The 14,470-nt window shown below is 50.5% G+C and overlaps 1 protein-coding gene across 1 annotated transcript in view; it reads left to right on the top strand.

Moving 5' to 3' along the window:
• Positions 1 to 2,657: 2,657 nt before the first annotated feature.
• The window catches only part of PRKRA (protein activator of interferon induced protein kinase EIF2AK2), a 36,106-nt gene continuing 24,293 nt past the window's right edge, over positions 2,658 to 14,470 (top strand). Inside the window, exons 1-2 of the mRNA XM_066575774.1 lie at positions 2,658 to 2,821; positions 10,724 to 10,893. Of these exons, the coding sequence (XP_066431871.1) occupies positions 2,766 to 2,821; positions 10,724 to 10,893 (226 nt within the window). The 5' untranslated portion in view covers positions 2,658 to 2,765. The remainder of the gene's footprint in view (positions 2,822 to 10,723; positions 10,894 to 14,470) is intronic.

A 14,470-nucleotide genomic window follows, 5' to 3' on the forward strand; every position in this document is an offset into this window, starting at 1 on the left:
CCCGAATCTTTAGAGACGAGCGGGCAGGTACTGTCATAAGGCACTACTCGCTCGAGTAGTTTGCCTTAGCGAGTACGCTCCCTCATCTGTAGTCTTAATCCCCGGAAAGTAATAATGCCCACACAAAGTAGTAGTGCCCCTAAAAGTGCCCGCTACTATGCCATCAAAAAACAGTGCCCAATTGCCGTTGCCAGGCTCCCACTGGACTGCAGTGTCAGGACAAACTTTATTACTTGCGTGCTGCTGCCTCACACAGCATGTGCAGCCTGACTCCTCCCTCATCTCCCACTGTCATTCACTGCATGCACTGCACACGTGAAGCATGGGCTCACACAGCCATATTTGTATTGTGTATCATGCGCACAAAGTACACGCGGATAATATGCCGTAAATCGTGTCAAAGAAAATACATTGCTTATCATGGTTCCGCTCACACTTGCATATATTTATTGCGTATACCGTATTACATGTGTAAGAGCCCTATTGTTCTTTATGGGTGCGTTCGGTACACAGTCCATATGCAATTACATTGCGTATTTGCGGCTTTTTTTTTTACACATGTTGCTAGGAGACATGAGAGGGAGGTTATAAACAGAGAAACCAGGATACTGTAGGCAGACCGTGCAGGAGCCTCTAGGGACCACCACATCCACCCAACCTGTTCTCTGTGGAAACTGGCGGCCATTAGATACAAGCCAAAACGCACACATACATGACAATACGCAGGAAAGCGCAATTCCATACACAGGTAAACCGCTGCGATTTCCCCACAGCCTATTACAATACGGTCGTGTGAGCCCGGCCTTTCTTACATTGATCTTCCAGATCGCGTTCTAAGAATTACCGCCTCTTCTTTCCTCCAATCATATCACTATACAGACTATAAGGCCGTATCTTTGCAGCGTGTTACGTGCGCAATTTATGCACTCATATTAAGCAGCGAATAGAACCTATTGATTTTAATGGGGGTATTAGTGTATCTTGACGCCACCAAGAAGCTAGGGGGTTGACAGGGCGAACACCCCTCTCACACCCCTAGCTGCCGATTAGCTGAATTCGTCAAGGTACTTGAAGGTCCTTTACCAGGGTCTGCACACTGTTTCCCATTGGTGATTCCCTGCCAGCGGTCCCGGGCTCCCTCAGAAGGCGGATGGGGAGTTCTATGTACCCCCCCCCCCCCGATTGTGACAAGGGGTGTGTGGACAGCAGCTGAGAGTGCAGGGGCGCACATCCGGCACACTTACAGCAGCGGGGTCCCTGGAATGCCCACTGCCACACATCACAGTACAGCGTGGACTGAAGACAGGGGTGTCCTCATAGCCGACAGCCGCTGAAGGCAGAAGAGCGGCGACGGGACACTTAGGCTGGCTGTCCGCGGGCGTTGCGAAGTCCCGCGGCAGATCTCCGCCGCCTAGGAGCAGGAGCCGCACGCGTTTCTCCGCCAGTCAGCCTAATCTAATAAATAGGCTGACCGCAGAGAATCGGGGCAATTCGCAGCATGCCGCGAATAGCCCGCGACGAGTGGAGAATAGAAATGCTTCTCTGCTCGTGGACACGGGGCGGTGCTTTCCATAGCAATACTATGGAAAGCTTCAGCCTGCGTGATTTATTATGGGGGTTGCGGCTTCAGGTTCAGCGCCAGGGAAGCCCTTGCTACAGATCGCCCCGCTGTATGTCTTCTGCACCTGGGGGCGCTGTATCGCTTTTCTCAACATCTCTACTGCCCTTCCAGAACCTGCAGCCTAAGCACATGTGGAGCCAATCTGGGTACAGGGGGCATTGCCACAGTGTGAATCTTGACACCACCAGGAGTTCCTGGTGGTGTCAAGATACACTAATACCTTAAATGGGTTTGTTCACTTGTGGCTTCCCACAGGGATAATACACGGCACGCGGCGTGCAGGACGGCATGCAGCAATTACACAATGACATGCATACCGCTGATCGCCACGCACTATCTTGGCGTGTATGTGCCCGTAATACATGCCAAGATACAGCATGCTGCTATCATTCCTGCAGTATGTGTGAGCGGCAGGATGGGTCCAGCGGTCACCACGCTCCCGTACAAAGGAGACCTACGCTTTTTTTTTTCATGCCATGCGCAATTGCATGAAAAAATACGCCCTATCTTGGTATTACGCACCGCAGAAGCCCATTGGCATCAACGAGCGAGCTAAATATTTAGGAAATACACTAAATCAACACCATTTTGTGCCTTTTTTTGCACAAGGATCAGCGTATTTCAGCATATTGATGGTACAAATCCGCATAGGGCCGTGTGAACACACCCTGAGAACTAATTGCTGACCCTACATGGACAGCGCCCCCAACAGTACGCAGCAGGGAACATTCCAGCCATTGTCATAACGACGCATCAGTCTCCACGCGCTGTCGTATAAGCCCCGCCCACCATATTAGCATGACTGCAGCTCCGGCGCTTTCTGCGGCGGTGGCCCCGCCTCCTCCCGTTGTCATGGCATTAGTGATCCCTCCGCCTGGCATGTTAGCTTTTTCTTCCCCACTTCTGCCCTAATCAGTAATTCCAGCAATCTGATTGGTTGTTTGGGTTGACTGATTCATGAAACAACAAATCAGGTTGCTAGAATTGGAGGCCGGAGCGCAGCAGCCGTTAGTCCCTCCTCTTCCGGTAAGTCAGTCCCGCCTTCATAGAGGAAGTCCCGCAGTGCCCGCGGCCGGTAGAGAACCTTTTCTGCGCGGCTCTAATCCTCGGAGAGCAGCTCCCTCTCTTCCCGCGCTCCGCCGCCATGTCCCGGGAGAGGTTTCCAGCCGCGCCTAAAAGGAGCTCTGACAAAGCCAACAGGTGAAGGGTGAAGGAAGGGCCACGAGGGGGCGCAAGTCCTAGCCTGCCTCCCATACACATGGCGGGGGCGGCGGGAACCAATGGCGGCGTGTGTAGATACGCAAGTGCGTGCGTCTTTGCGCAGCGTATTTACTGACTGTGTATATGTCGCCGGCAAGACAGAGCGCAGCCGATACGCAGCGACTATCGTGCCTGTCATAAGCGCCATGATAGAACATGCTGCGCTGGGTTTTTTTGCATGTGTATATTGCGCCATTTGTGTGACCTGCAACACGGCAGAAGCCCACCATATGACCGTGTGAATACCCCCTCTGTAAAAACGTGTATTCCCCGCCCCCCTGTAATATTCTGGAGCAGCTTGGTGTTGGCGCTGTGCCGTGCCGCTGCTCTCCCTGTAAATGTAGGACTGCGATGACAGCTGTTCTTCCTGTTTCCAGCAGGGGGCGACGCTGGTTGGACGGGCGCACTTATAATTAGCGGGGGAGATGCCGCAGGGACGCAGCCGTCATTCCTCGTTCTGTTGGAATGCATTTACGCGGAATAAGCGTCTAGTCTTGATGGTCGGTTAGACGCCGCGGCCTCGTTCGTGTGCCATGTCTCCTGGTTACATGAGAGCGGTGGTCTTTAGGGCGTCGTTAAAGCTGATCGGCGGTAATCTATTGGTCGTCCGCTTCCTATATAAACTCTGGGATGAAATAACGGATATACTGCGGACGCAACAATCCAGCGCTGCAGCCCGCTGCCGTCCCGGGAGATCTGATGGCAGTTTTTTTTTCAAGCTCTGTCTTTGATTTTCGGGTGTTTTCAGCATTTTTAAGCGCGCTTCGTCGTCCGTTGTAATGAACGGGCAGCGGTTTCAGCGCTGTCAAAAATGCGTGTAAACGCTACGTAGAAAAACGCGTCGCTTTTACAAGTGCCAGTGTGAGTGGCCTAAGGCTGTGTTCCCATGCAGCGGAATTCTGCCAGAAATCTCGCGGTTTGGCCGCAGCGAAAAACCACGAGGCTTCCTCCGGGAAAGCGCAGCGAAAAACCTGTGGAATTTTGCGTCAAAATCAGTAGGGCGAACTGCGGATTTTGATACGAAATTGTGGGCTGCGTCATTTGGATGTTGGTGCGGAGTTTACCGCGATTTGCGGCGCTGTATGCCGAAAACTCCACCGTATGTTAGGCGGGGTTCACACGGCATGGAAATCCTGTGGAATCTCCGCAGCGGGACCGCACGGAAATCCTGCGAGGTTTCCACAGCTGAAGTCCTGAGACATTTGGCGCGGGTTTTGAAAGCGCCTTATTCTGCTGCTGCCATCACTCCCCATAGAGAGAAGAGAGCCCAACGTGGAAGCGGCGATACAATTGACATGCCGCGACTTTGAATTCCGTGCAGTTTCAGCGCGGCTTGGCTGCAGCGTGTGTGCGCGATTTTTAAAGTTTGCAGGCAGAATTTCCATGTGGGAAGTCCGCACGGAAATTCTGCGGCAATTCCACCCCGTGTGAAGCCGGCCTTAAAGGGGTTGTCTCGCGGCAGCAAGTGGGGGTATACACTTCTGTATGGCCATATTAATGCACTTTGTAATATACATCGTGCATTAAATATGAGCCATACAGAAGTTATTCACTTACCTGCTCCGTTGCTAGCGTCCTCGTCGCCATGGTTCCGTCTAATTTCGGGGTCTTCTTGCTTTTTTAGACGCGCTTGCGCAGATCCATCTTCTCCCTTCGGCTCTGCTCGGCAGCATCGGCGATTTGGCTCCGCCCCCTTGTACGCATCATCGCGTAGCTCCGCCCCATGATGTGTGCCGGTCCCAGCCTCCTGATTGGCTGGAATCGGCACGTGACGGGGGCGGAGCTACGCGATGACGCGTACAAGGGGGCGGAGCCAAATCGCCGATGCTGCCGAGCGGAGCCGAAGGGAGAAGATGGATCTGCGCAAGCGCGTCTAAAAAAGCAAGAAGACCCCGAAATTAGACGGAACCATGGCGACGAGGACGCTAGCAACGGAGCAGGTAAGTGAATAACTTCTGTATGGCTCATATTTAATGCACGATGTATATTACAAAGTGCATTAATATGGCCATACAGAAGTGCTTAACCCCACTTGCTTTCGCGAGACAACCCCTTTAAGGCCATGAGGCGGCTGTTGCACAGCAGTGCTTTCCCACTGTAAACCGCAGGCGGAGCTGCGCTGATTGCTGCCGGCACCTAAACGCCTCCTTTCAATGGCTGCGGTGAGTGCAGGTGTGTATGCGGGGCGGAGAAACGCTGCCAGGTAATTAAAGCCTAAGGGCCCTTTACACGCAACAATTATCATTTCCATAATGCGGTTTGCATGATAATTAGGTGTAAATGTGAGAGCAGTCCTATTATCGCTGATTGGATCTTTCATGCGGACCTGAAAGTCGTTCCTTTCCTGCAACCCTTCTGCATTTACAGGTGGTGATGTAACGATTGGCTGACTAGAAGGCCGTGGTGGAAATGTATGTTAAGTGGACGCTATACGGTCGCTACTTCCCCGCGCATTGCATGCTTGTCGGTTTCACATCTGCGCTAGGGGCTCCCCTTTCCTGCCCCAGTTGGGGAGCAGGAAAGGGGAATCCCCGCAGCCAAATGGTTCTGTCTCAAAATGGAACCGAACAGCGCCGAACGGACCCCAGGTGTAATGTAATGGGGTCTGCCCGGCTTTAGGACTGAAGAAAGCGCTTCATGCTGTGCGTTTACTTCCGGTATTTTCAGCCACATTTGCGATGGAACCGCTGTCTGTGAAACTGGCCTGAAACGGCCCCTAGAAGAGAAGGGGCTCTAATTGTTCGTTCTTAGTCAATGTTTGCTAAAACATGACCTGAGAGCAGACGGCCCTACTTCAAAGGGGTTGCCCCAAGTTTTAAACCTTCCCAATCACAGGACCGGGGACCAGTGTCTGAGCCCCCAGCAGAACGGTGGCTCCTGGGTACCAGAGATGGCCAAGTGCCGTACGCTGTGGTGCTGAGGATAATAAATATCTTAAAGGGAAAGTACCAAACTTTAAAGGCTATAGTCACACGCTGCAACAACTTCTGCAGCTGGAAATCATTGGCATGCGTCTGAACGGGGATCTTTTTTTGGCAGCAAGCATATGGATTTCTGAAAGCAAAATTCACATAAATGGGACTATTGCAGAAACTTCAGCAAAAAGTCAGCATCGTGTGAACGTGCCATGAGGGAGCTGGTGTTTTTGTAAGGGGATGTTCACATGTAGCGGATTAACTGCCACAAATTCCACAGCGTATCAACATGAAAACCACATCAGGACCCGCACCGTCCATTTTTGACACAGTGCTGCCCCCCACACCTTGCAATACATCATATCCCCTCTAATAAGGGCAAAGCCGCTGGTCAGGTGATGCCACTTCCAGGTCACCTGACCAGCGGAGCGGCGCTCACTAAAGGGTGCCAAGGCATATTGACAGCACAAGCGTTGCGAGGTGAGCGGAGCGCTGTACCTGCTGAGGCCGGCTGCAGATGTGCAGCTGATTTTGAGTCTAAATCCGTAGCAGTGATGCAGATTTCGACTGGTTTGGATGCGGAAATGGTGCAGGTTTTGCGCCGTAGTATGCCGGCAGCGTTTGGTTTGGATTTCGGCGTGGAATTCATTTGAAGAGGTGGAATCGGCTGCAGCTAACGGGCACGCTGTGGGCTTACATTCCGCACCGCGTGATAACTTTACTGCAGGCTTTGCGTGGATTTTCTCTGCAGCGTGTGAATGAGATTTTAAAATCCTCCACGGAGCGGCTGCTGCGAATGCTGCGAATTTTCCATACAGATGTTCTGCATGGAAAATCGGTGGTAAATCCACCCAGACTGACAGGGTGGCTGCATCCCCTGAAGTGATGCCAGGTTGTTTTGACATAAAAACGCCTTGTATCCACAAGGAATTCACATGGTGGCTGGCGCGATATGGGGTCATCGCACTCGCCTGTGTGAGGTTAGCCTACGGCCATGTAATCATGCTCGATTTGTGAAATGCACGAGCATAAACGTCTATCCTTAATAGCCCGATATCGCACTCGGCCGTGTGAAAGCAGCCTAAGGCCTAATGTCCATGTGCGGATTTTCGTGGCCCCCGAACAGGAAATCCGTGCGTCTTTCTGCCTATAGGGATGCATTGGCATCCATAGGGCAGCTAAAAGCATGCAGATGGTATTTCTTCTGGGCGTGCGAGACACACGGGAAGAAATCGCAGCATGCTCCATTTTCCTGCGGGCCTTCCATACGGACGGTATCCGCAGCACAGCCGCAGCTGTTTTTGTGCTGTGAATACGCAGGAGATTTTTTTTATAAATGCTGCCATCGGGACAGCCACATCTGCCGCCCGGAAGAAAAAAAGATCCGGCCTGCACAGCCCTACAGCGTCTGGAGAGGGGAAGAAAGTGTATTTTCCTTCTCCGTGGCTGCGGGATTCAGCAGTGAAATCCGTGCGTGCAAGTGGGCATGAGGCCTTAGGCGTCATGTCCCGCAGCGGAGTCCACCGTGCCCGCAGCCAAGGACGTTTTCGTACCTTTCCGCATGTGGTGCAGATTTTCTCTGTCCGGCTAGATCTTCTTTCTTATGCGCGGCGGACGCGCCGGCCACACGCATGTGCAGTGCATTTTTTATTTTTTTTAAATCTCTTGCTCTCCCGCAGATCCGCGGCATGTCTGCAGAGTCAGCTGCGGGTGTGCCGCGGAGCGGACGGCTTCCATTGTCTTCAAATAACAAACAGAAAACAAACCCGCATGGTTCAACTAAGCTGCGGATGCCCATAATGGTCTACGAGCGGCTTGAACTCCTGATCATCCGTGCGAGTGCCCCCATGTGGATACCAGAATTCAAACCCGCCTGTGGACATGAGCCCTAAGGGTAGGTCCACATGGGTCGGAAACGGTTTGGATTTCCTACATCGGAAATCTGCAGCATTTGCAGTACGAGCATTGTGGGGACTTTAGAAATCCCAACCAAATGCTGCAGGATAAATGGCGCTGCGCACGTTAAATCCGTGGGGTGCTGATGCTGCGGATTTCACTCCTTCAAATGAAAGGTTGAAATCTGAATTCATGCCAAAATCTGCAGCAGTTGGTACGGATCATCTGCAGTGTGTGAACATACCCCACCCAAAGTGTAATTCTTGGCAGGTTGCCCATTCACCGGATAATGAGGCAGCATTCACACAGAATATTCCATGGTGGATACCGCCATGTCAGCATACCCCAAGGGCTACTCGCATCACAATTCGCACATGTCTTTTGATGTAGATTCTCTTCGATGCGTGATTATACCTGAAGGGTATGTTTACACGGCGGAACTCGCTGTGGAAAAATTCCATGTGAACTCCGCACGTGCAGTCTGCTTTTTGAGGGAAGTTTTTTTTGCGCGGGTCCACATTCAGATTTGCCCTGGCAGTGATCAAAATACGCATGTGGAATTTCAAATGATGCCTAAACTAAAAAAGTGACGTGGCATCTTGGCATTTTCTACATCGAAATTCCACACACGGGTTTCGCCCGCTGACGGGAAACTCCACAGGTTGTTCGGTGTCACACCAAAAAAACACGGATTACATAGGTGGAATTTTTCTATGGAGAATTCTACGTGTTAACAGCCCGTCTCAGGATGGAGTATGCTGCAACAGTGTGCGGATGTTTGTACAGAATTGAAAACATCAGAATCTCGTTGCAGAACATACCGTCCTGTGTGGATGGTCCCGCAGGTCGCCTACACAAACCCGTGAGCGCAATGTTGGGCTGAGAAACTCTTCAGGCAAAATTTCCTTGCATCTCTTCTGTGAAATTCTGATTTTCTCACGATAGGACGGGGTGTTTCCCATTGATTTCATTGGAAAACCTTGCATTGTACCTGCATGCACATCGCACGGCATGCCATATATTTAAGATCTCATTGAAATCCATGGGCGATGCATTCAGAGGAACACCAAAAAATAGAACATGCTACGATTTTTTTCAAAACATTGCACATGTGTGTGACTGCATTCATAAACATGGAGTGCGGAGTCTCACAACACACAAAACTTGCACAGGATTCTCGACTGTCTAAAACCGGCCTTAGGCTGGGTTCACACGGAGCCCATAGAGGAGAGCGCGGCCGCAGCGGAAGAAGAAAAAACATGAACATGCTGCAGCCGGCAAATCTGCGCCGCAGTGCCGGCTTCTACCAGCTTTGTCTGAGAAATCTCGTCCACATGGCTGGCTATCCCCGGGATTAGTGGCCGCAGGCGGATGTGCCGCGGTGAAAGTCCGGACAGAATTTCCGCGGCGAATCTGCCCCGTGTGAACCCAGCCTTAGGGTGCTGATACACAAGCGCGACTGCTCACATTTTCCTGACATTTTTAGCCTGGCAATTAGCGCTATTACACGCTTTTAAGACTTCTAGAATACTGGTTTCCCTCGCAAATAAGCCCTACCCCAATAATAAGCCGTTCTCTATTTTTGGGAGGGGTGCGAGGGTGGTGGGGCTTGAAATATAAGCCCTAGCCTGAAAATAAGCCCTAGCTACACTAGGTAAAAAAAAAAAGCAATCCTCACCTAGCCGCCGGCGTCTGTGTCCCTCGTGCTGGTCTCCGGCGCTGTGGCAAGCTGCAGCCCTCAGCACCGACAAGATTCTCCTCTGGTGATGGGACTGTGAATACCCCGCCCTCTGGTAAGCACTGTGATTGGATCGAGCGCCAGCCAATCACATCCGGCACTCGATCATTCACAGCCATTCAGTAAATGACATCACGGAATGGGTGTGATTGGTTCATTAGGTGCCAGCTCTGATTGGCTGCCACTCGATCCAATCAGAGCACTTAGCGGAGGGCGGGGTATTTAAAGCCCCATCACCAGAAGAGAATCCTGTCAGTGCTGAGAACTGCAGCAGCGTGGGGACCAGCAAGGGACACAGACGCCGGGGGCTAGGTGATTATTTCTTTTTTTTTTTTTTTACCTCATTGCCTATACTCACCTAGCCGGCTGCGTTCGTGTCCCTCACGCTGGTCCCCGCGCTGCTCCAGGCTGCAGCTGTCAGTGCTGACAGGATTCTCTTCTCCTGCTAAAGGGGCTTTGAATACCTCGCCTCTGGTAAGCGCTGTGATTCGATCGAGCGCCAGCCAACCAGAGCCGGTGCTCAATGAACCAATCAGAGCGCTTACCGAAGGCGGGGTATTCAAAGCCCCTTTACCAGTAGAAGAGAATCCTGTCAGCGCTGATGACTGCAGCAGCGCAAGGGACACAGATGCTGGCGGCTGGGTAAGAAGAAGACACCTCCTGAAAATAAGACCCTGTACCTCTTTTAAGGCAAAAATTAATATAAGACCGTCTTATTTTTGAGGAAACGCGGTAGCACTAATTGCCAGTGATATAACCTGGAAACTATCAGGAAAATGCAAGCATTGGTGGCTGCCGCTGGCACTCGTATGATCAGTTTAATAGAGATTGCCTTTAGATTGGGTCACCTGTCTTATATAAGGAGTAGTGATGAGCGAGCATACTCGCTAAGGGCAATTGCTCGAGCGAGCATTGCCCTTAGCGAGTATCTGCCTGCCCGAGAGAAAAGGTTCGGCTGCCAGCAGCGGGGAGGAACGGAGGGGAGATCTCTCTCTCCCTCTCTTCATTCGGGGATGCATAACCGTTAATACGATGGAGATGTGCTGCCAACACATGAGCATAAAAGGATCTGATCAGAGGGTGAGCGAGCGTTTGTCCGATTATTCGCTGATTCGGGGCGTATTTACATAGCACAGCGATTGAGCAAAGAAAGGTTCTTGTGAGCGCGCATGCTCGATCAAAGGTCCTTTAGAATTAGGCTCCCACTGGGGCGGCACAGTGATCTCTCCTCTGGATAGGAGGCTCTCGGCAGTAGATTTTACTTACATTTTGCATCATTTTTTCTCTCTACAGCTTAAACGAACTCGCAGAAACCACCCCATGCAAGACGCCAATTCAGCTGTTACATGAATTTGGTATCAAGACCGGCAGCCCTCCTGTATACACTCTCGAGAAGTCTGAGGGACAAGCCCATAACCCAAGCTTCACATTCCGTGTTTCCATAAGAGAAATATCATGCATAGGTTTGTGTTAAAAAAAACAAAACCAACTTTTAGAAATCTGGTTAGCCCCATAGGAGAGAATATGGGAGTGGGAGACCTCTTTGGTCCCCTTTCACATAGTTTACGTCACGTTCAGCCATATTAGCTGAATAGAAAAGCACTGAGGATGAGGATCTAGCTAAAAGGACTGACGGACAGAAACTATGTTCAACGGAGACCAAAGAGGTCTCCAACTCGCATATGAGGAGGGGGTGCTCATAAGTATTGAGCTTTACCCAGAAAAAATTGAGCTACAAAGCTGAAACTGCCCCACTATTCTGCATATTCCCCCAGGATGTCAATGCACTTGTCACTTCTCTCCTGCAGCTTTTTAAGTCCTTGCAAATAGAATTCTTCCGACTGCTGGTCAAAACACTCATTTGCAGCATTAGCTGCCTCCAAAACACTCCCTTACCATTGTCCCTTTAGGTGTTTTTCGAGATTGGGGAACAGATGGTAGTTAGACGTAGCAAGTTTGAGCGAATATGGTGGATGGGGCATCAGTTGAAAGCCTAAGGAGGCCATTTTTGCAGTACTGGCACCTGCAGTGTGTGGCGCGGCATTGTCATGCAGCAGGATGGCACCTTTGGAGAGCTTTCCACATCATTTTTCCATAATATTTTGCCTCAGCTTTGTCAGTAACAAACAGTAATATGTTGCATTGATGGTTGAACCCTTTGGGAGGTAGTCTACGAACAGAACTCCCTTCTTATCCCAAAAAATGATTGCCATTTGCTTCTGCGCTGACCTTTGCACATTGAACTTCTTTGGCCTGGGGGAACCACTGTGCCTCCCTTCCTTAGACTGTTTCTTTGTCTCTGGATCATAACAGTAGATCCAAATCTCATCACCAGTTTGTCCGGGAAATCGGAATCCTTTCTTGCAAAATGCTCCAGAACAGCCACCGATGTCTCCACCCGTCTCCTCTTCTGTTCGGTTGTCATAAGTTTTGGTATCCACTTGGCTGTAAGCTTTCTCCTTCCCAAGTCGTTGTGGATAATGCCACCAACTCTCTCACCCGATATCCCCAGATATGTATCGATACTTTTGGCTGATATTCGGCGGTCCTCCATGGTCATGTCATGGATGGCTTTCCCATTTGCAGGCAAGGAGAGGAAGACCGGCCTTCCACTGTGTTTCTCACCTTCAACACCGGAATGGACGGTTTTAAAATTTACAACCCAACGTTTAGCTGTTGCATATGAAGGGCCACCGTCACCCAACGTTTGTGACATTTCATCATGGGTCTGCTTTGCACCTCTTTCTTGGAGAAACAGGAGCCTGATTATGGTCCTATGCTCTTCCACACTGAACGTCTTTGGAGATGCCCCCATGTTCACTTTGGACCGGAAAAAAAAGATAAGTTAAAATCATAGTTGATTTTTGCATCATTGAATATAGACCAATAGAGAAGTACACCCTGTAAATTACAGCTTCCCACCTCCATTTTTTTGTGGGTAAGGCTCAATACTTATCAGCACTCCTCGTTTTCTACTCTATGGTACCATCCAAGTTTCCGTCCCTGTGCAGTTTTCTGCACAAATAACAGAAAGCTGAAACCCAGCGGGCACTGAACAGAAAATCAAAGTGTGAAAGAAACCTAACCAACCAAACGTAGGATGTGTGTTAGGCCTCCTGCCCACAGCTGTGTCGGACTCCGCCAGCGGAATATCGCAGCAGAGTCCGACACGGTGCCTTCCCAAAGACCCCCATACTCGCCTCTCTGGCTCAGGCGCGCAGTGCAGTGCATGACGTGGTGATCCATAATCACGCGAAAATTCTGCTGTGCTCAGAGTGGAAGTCTCGCATCATGGATGGCTTCCATTGACTACAATATAAGCCAGCCGCGCGTTTTTCCGCGGCGATTAGGACGTCGCGATTTCTTTCACGTTGTGGAATTCCGCACCGTGAACATTGAAAGGCGGAAACCTGTTAGGTTCAATAGAACCTAATAGCTGCAGGATAACGCCACGGATTTCCACTGCGCAAAAGGCGGCAGAAATCCATCCGTGGGAATTAGCTCTTAGGGAATAGGAGAGAATCGATAAAGGCAAAATAGTATTTCAACAAACCGGGGGCAAAACAAAGGTGCGTGAACTATCTCAGGAGACAGTATTTAAAGAAAACTTGTATGAGCGCTATTGGGTGTCTTTGTGCCTCCTTCTATAGGTCTGTACTGTTACTGTATGCATTGCTTCCAGAGAATAGTGTCTCAGGAAGGCTCCTTGTGTTTGAACACACAGCGCCTATTAGTCCTGTAGGGACTGCATGTGCCATGTGTACGGACCCTAAGGATCAAGGAAATGGCCAGTGAGATTGTGCGAGGCTACACGGAGCCGGCTACATCTTCACTAGACCAAGGAACATTGAGGTTTTTGAAAAATCTTGCATAACCGCTTCAACGGAAAACCATGACATAACTTGCTTTTCAATGCCCTGATTGTCCCCATTTAACGGTTTCTCAAAGTGTGCCATACATGTACAGGTGGTCCCCGACTTGCGAACAGGTTCCGTTCCAGGAGCCTGTTCGCAAGTCCATTTTGTTCGCAAGTTGAACAAATGCTTGTATGGAGCGGGATCGCGGGTGGATCCCGCTCCATACAATGTTGGGTGCCGGCTGTTCTTACAGCGGGCACCCGGCGGCAGCAGTTCCGACGAGCCACGCCGCTCGTCTGAACTGTTAACACTTTAAATACCGCTCTGACAGCGGTATTTAAAGTGTTAACAGTTCTGACGAGCGGCGCGGCTCGTCGGAACTGCTGCCCGCTGTAAGAAACAGCCTGCACCCGACGTTCAGGGGGCCCGTACAGCGCCCCACAATGAGATTGCGGGACGCTGTGTGGTTGCTAGGCAGCCGGGGACCTCCTGAAAGGCCCCAGGGCTGCCTATGCAGAGTGCCCATTAAGCGCACGGCTTGCTAGGCGCTCTGCATAGACAGCCCTGGGGCCTTTCAGAAGGCCCCCGGCTGCCTAGCAGCCGCGATCTGACCGGACAGGCTTCTATCAGGCTTGATAGAAGCCTGCCCGGTCCCTGCACAGTATGATGTAATGCCATAGCATGACATCATACTGTGCAGGACAGATAGTTCCTATCTTGCGAAATTCGTAAGTCGAATGTTCGCAAGTAGGGGACTATCTGTACATGTGTCGGGGGGCTGTGTATGAAATGTGTTCAGGACCCTAAGAAGCTTACAATACACAGTGGGTGACAGCCAGCTGAATATCAAAATGAGATAGATTTTTTTTTTTTTTTGATCATTCGTTTTTAACCCCCACCCCCTCCCCCACCTCCTTTTCCTAGTCGTCCCATCAAAGAACTTTTTTAAAACAATGGTATTGCTGCATTCACAAACGTCCAGATTATCAAGGATAAATGCCTTAAGCAAAAAAATGTACGCAGTGCAAGAACTGCACTTTTTAAACCGCCCCATATCCAAGAAGAAACAAAAAGAATAAACCATGATTTAAAAAAGCTCTAGATACACCCGAATGCTATTAATAAAAACTGCAGGTGACCGTGCAAGGAAAGCTAAATACAAAAAAGTAGGAAGTTGTAGCTT

The sequence above is a fragment of the Eleutherodactylus coqui genome, chromosome 8 (assembly GCF_035609145.1).
Source record: "Eleutherodactylus coqui strain aEleCoq1 chromosome 8, aEleCoq1.hap1, whole genome shotgun sequence".
Lineage (NCBI taxonomy): Eukaryota > Metazoa > Chordata > Amphibia > Anura > Eleutherodactylidae > Eleutherodactylus > Eleutherodactylus coqui.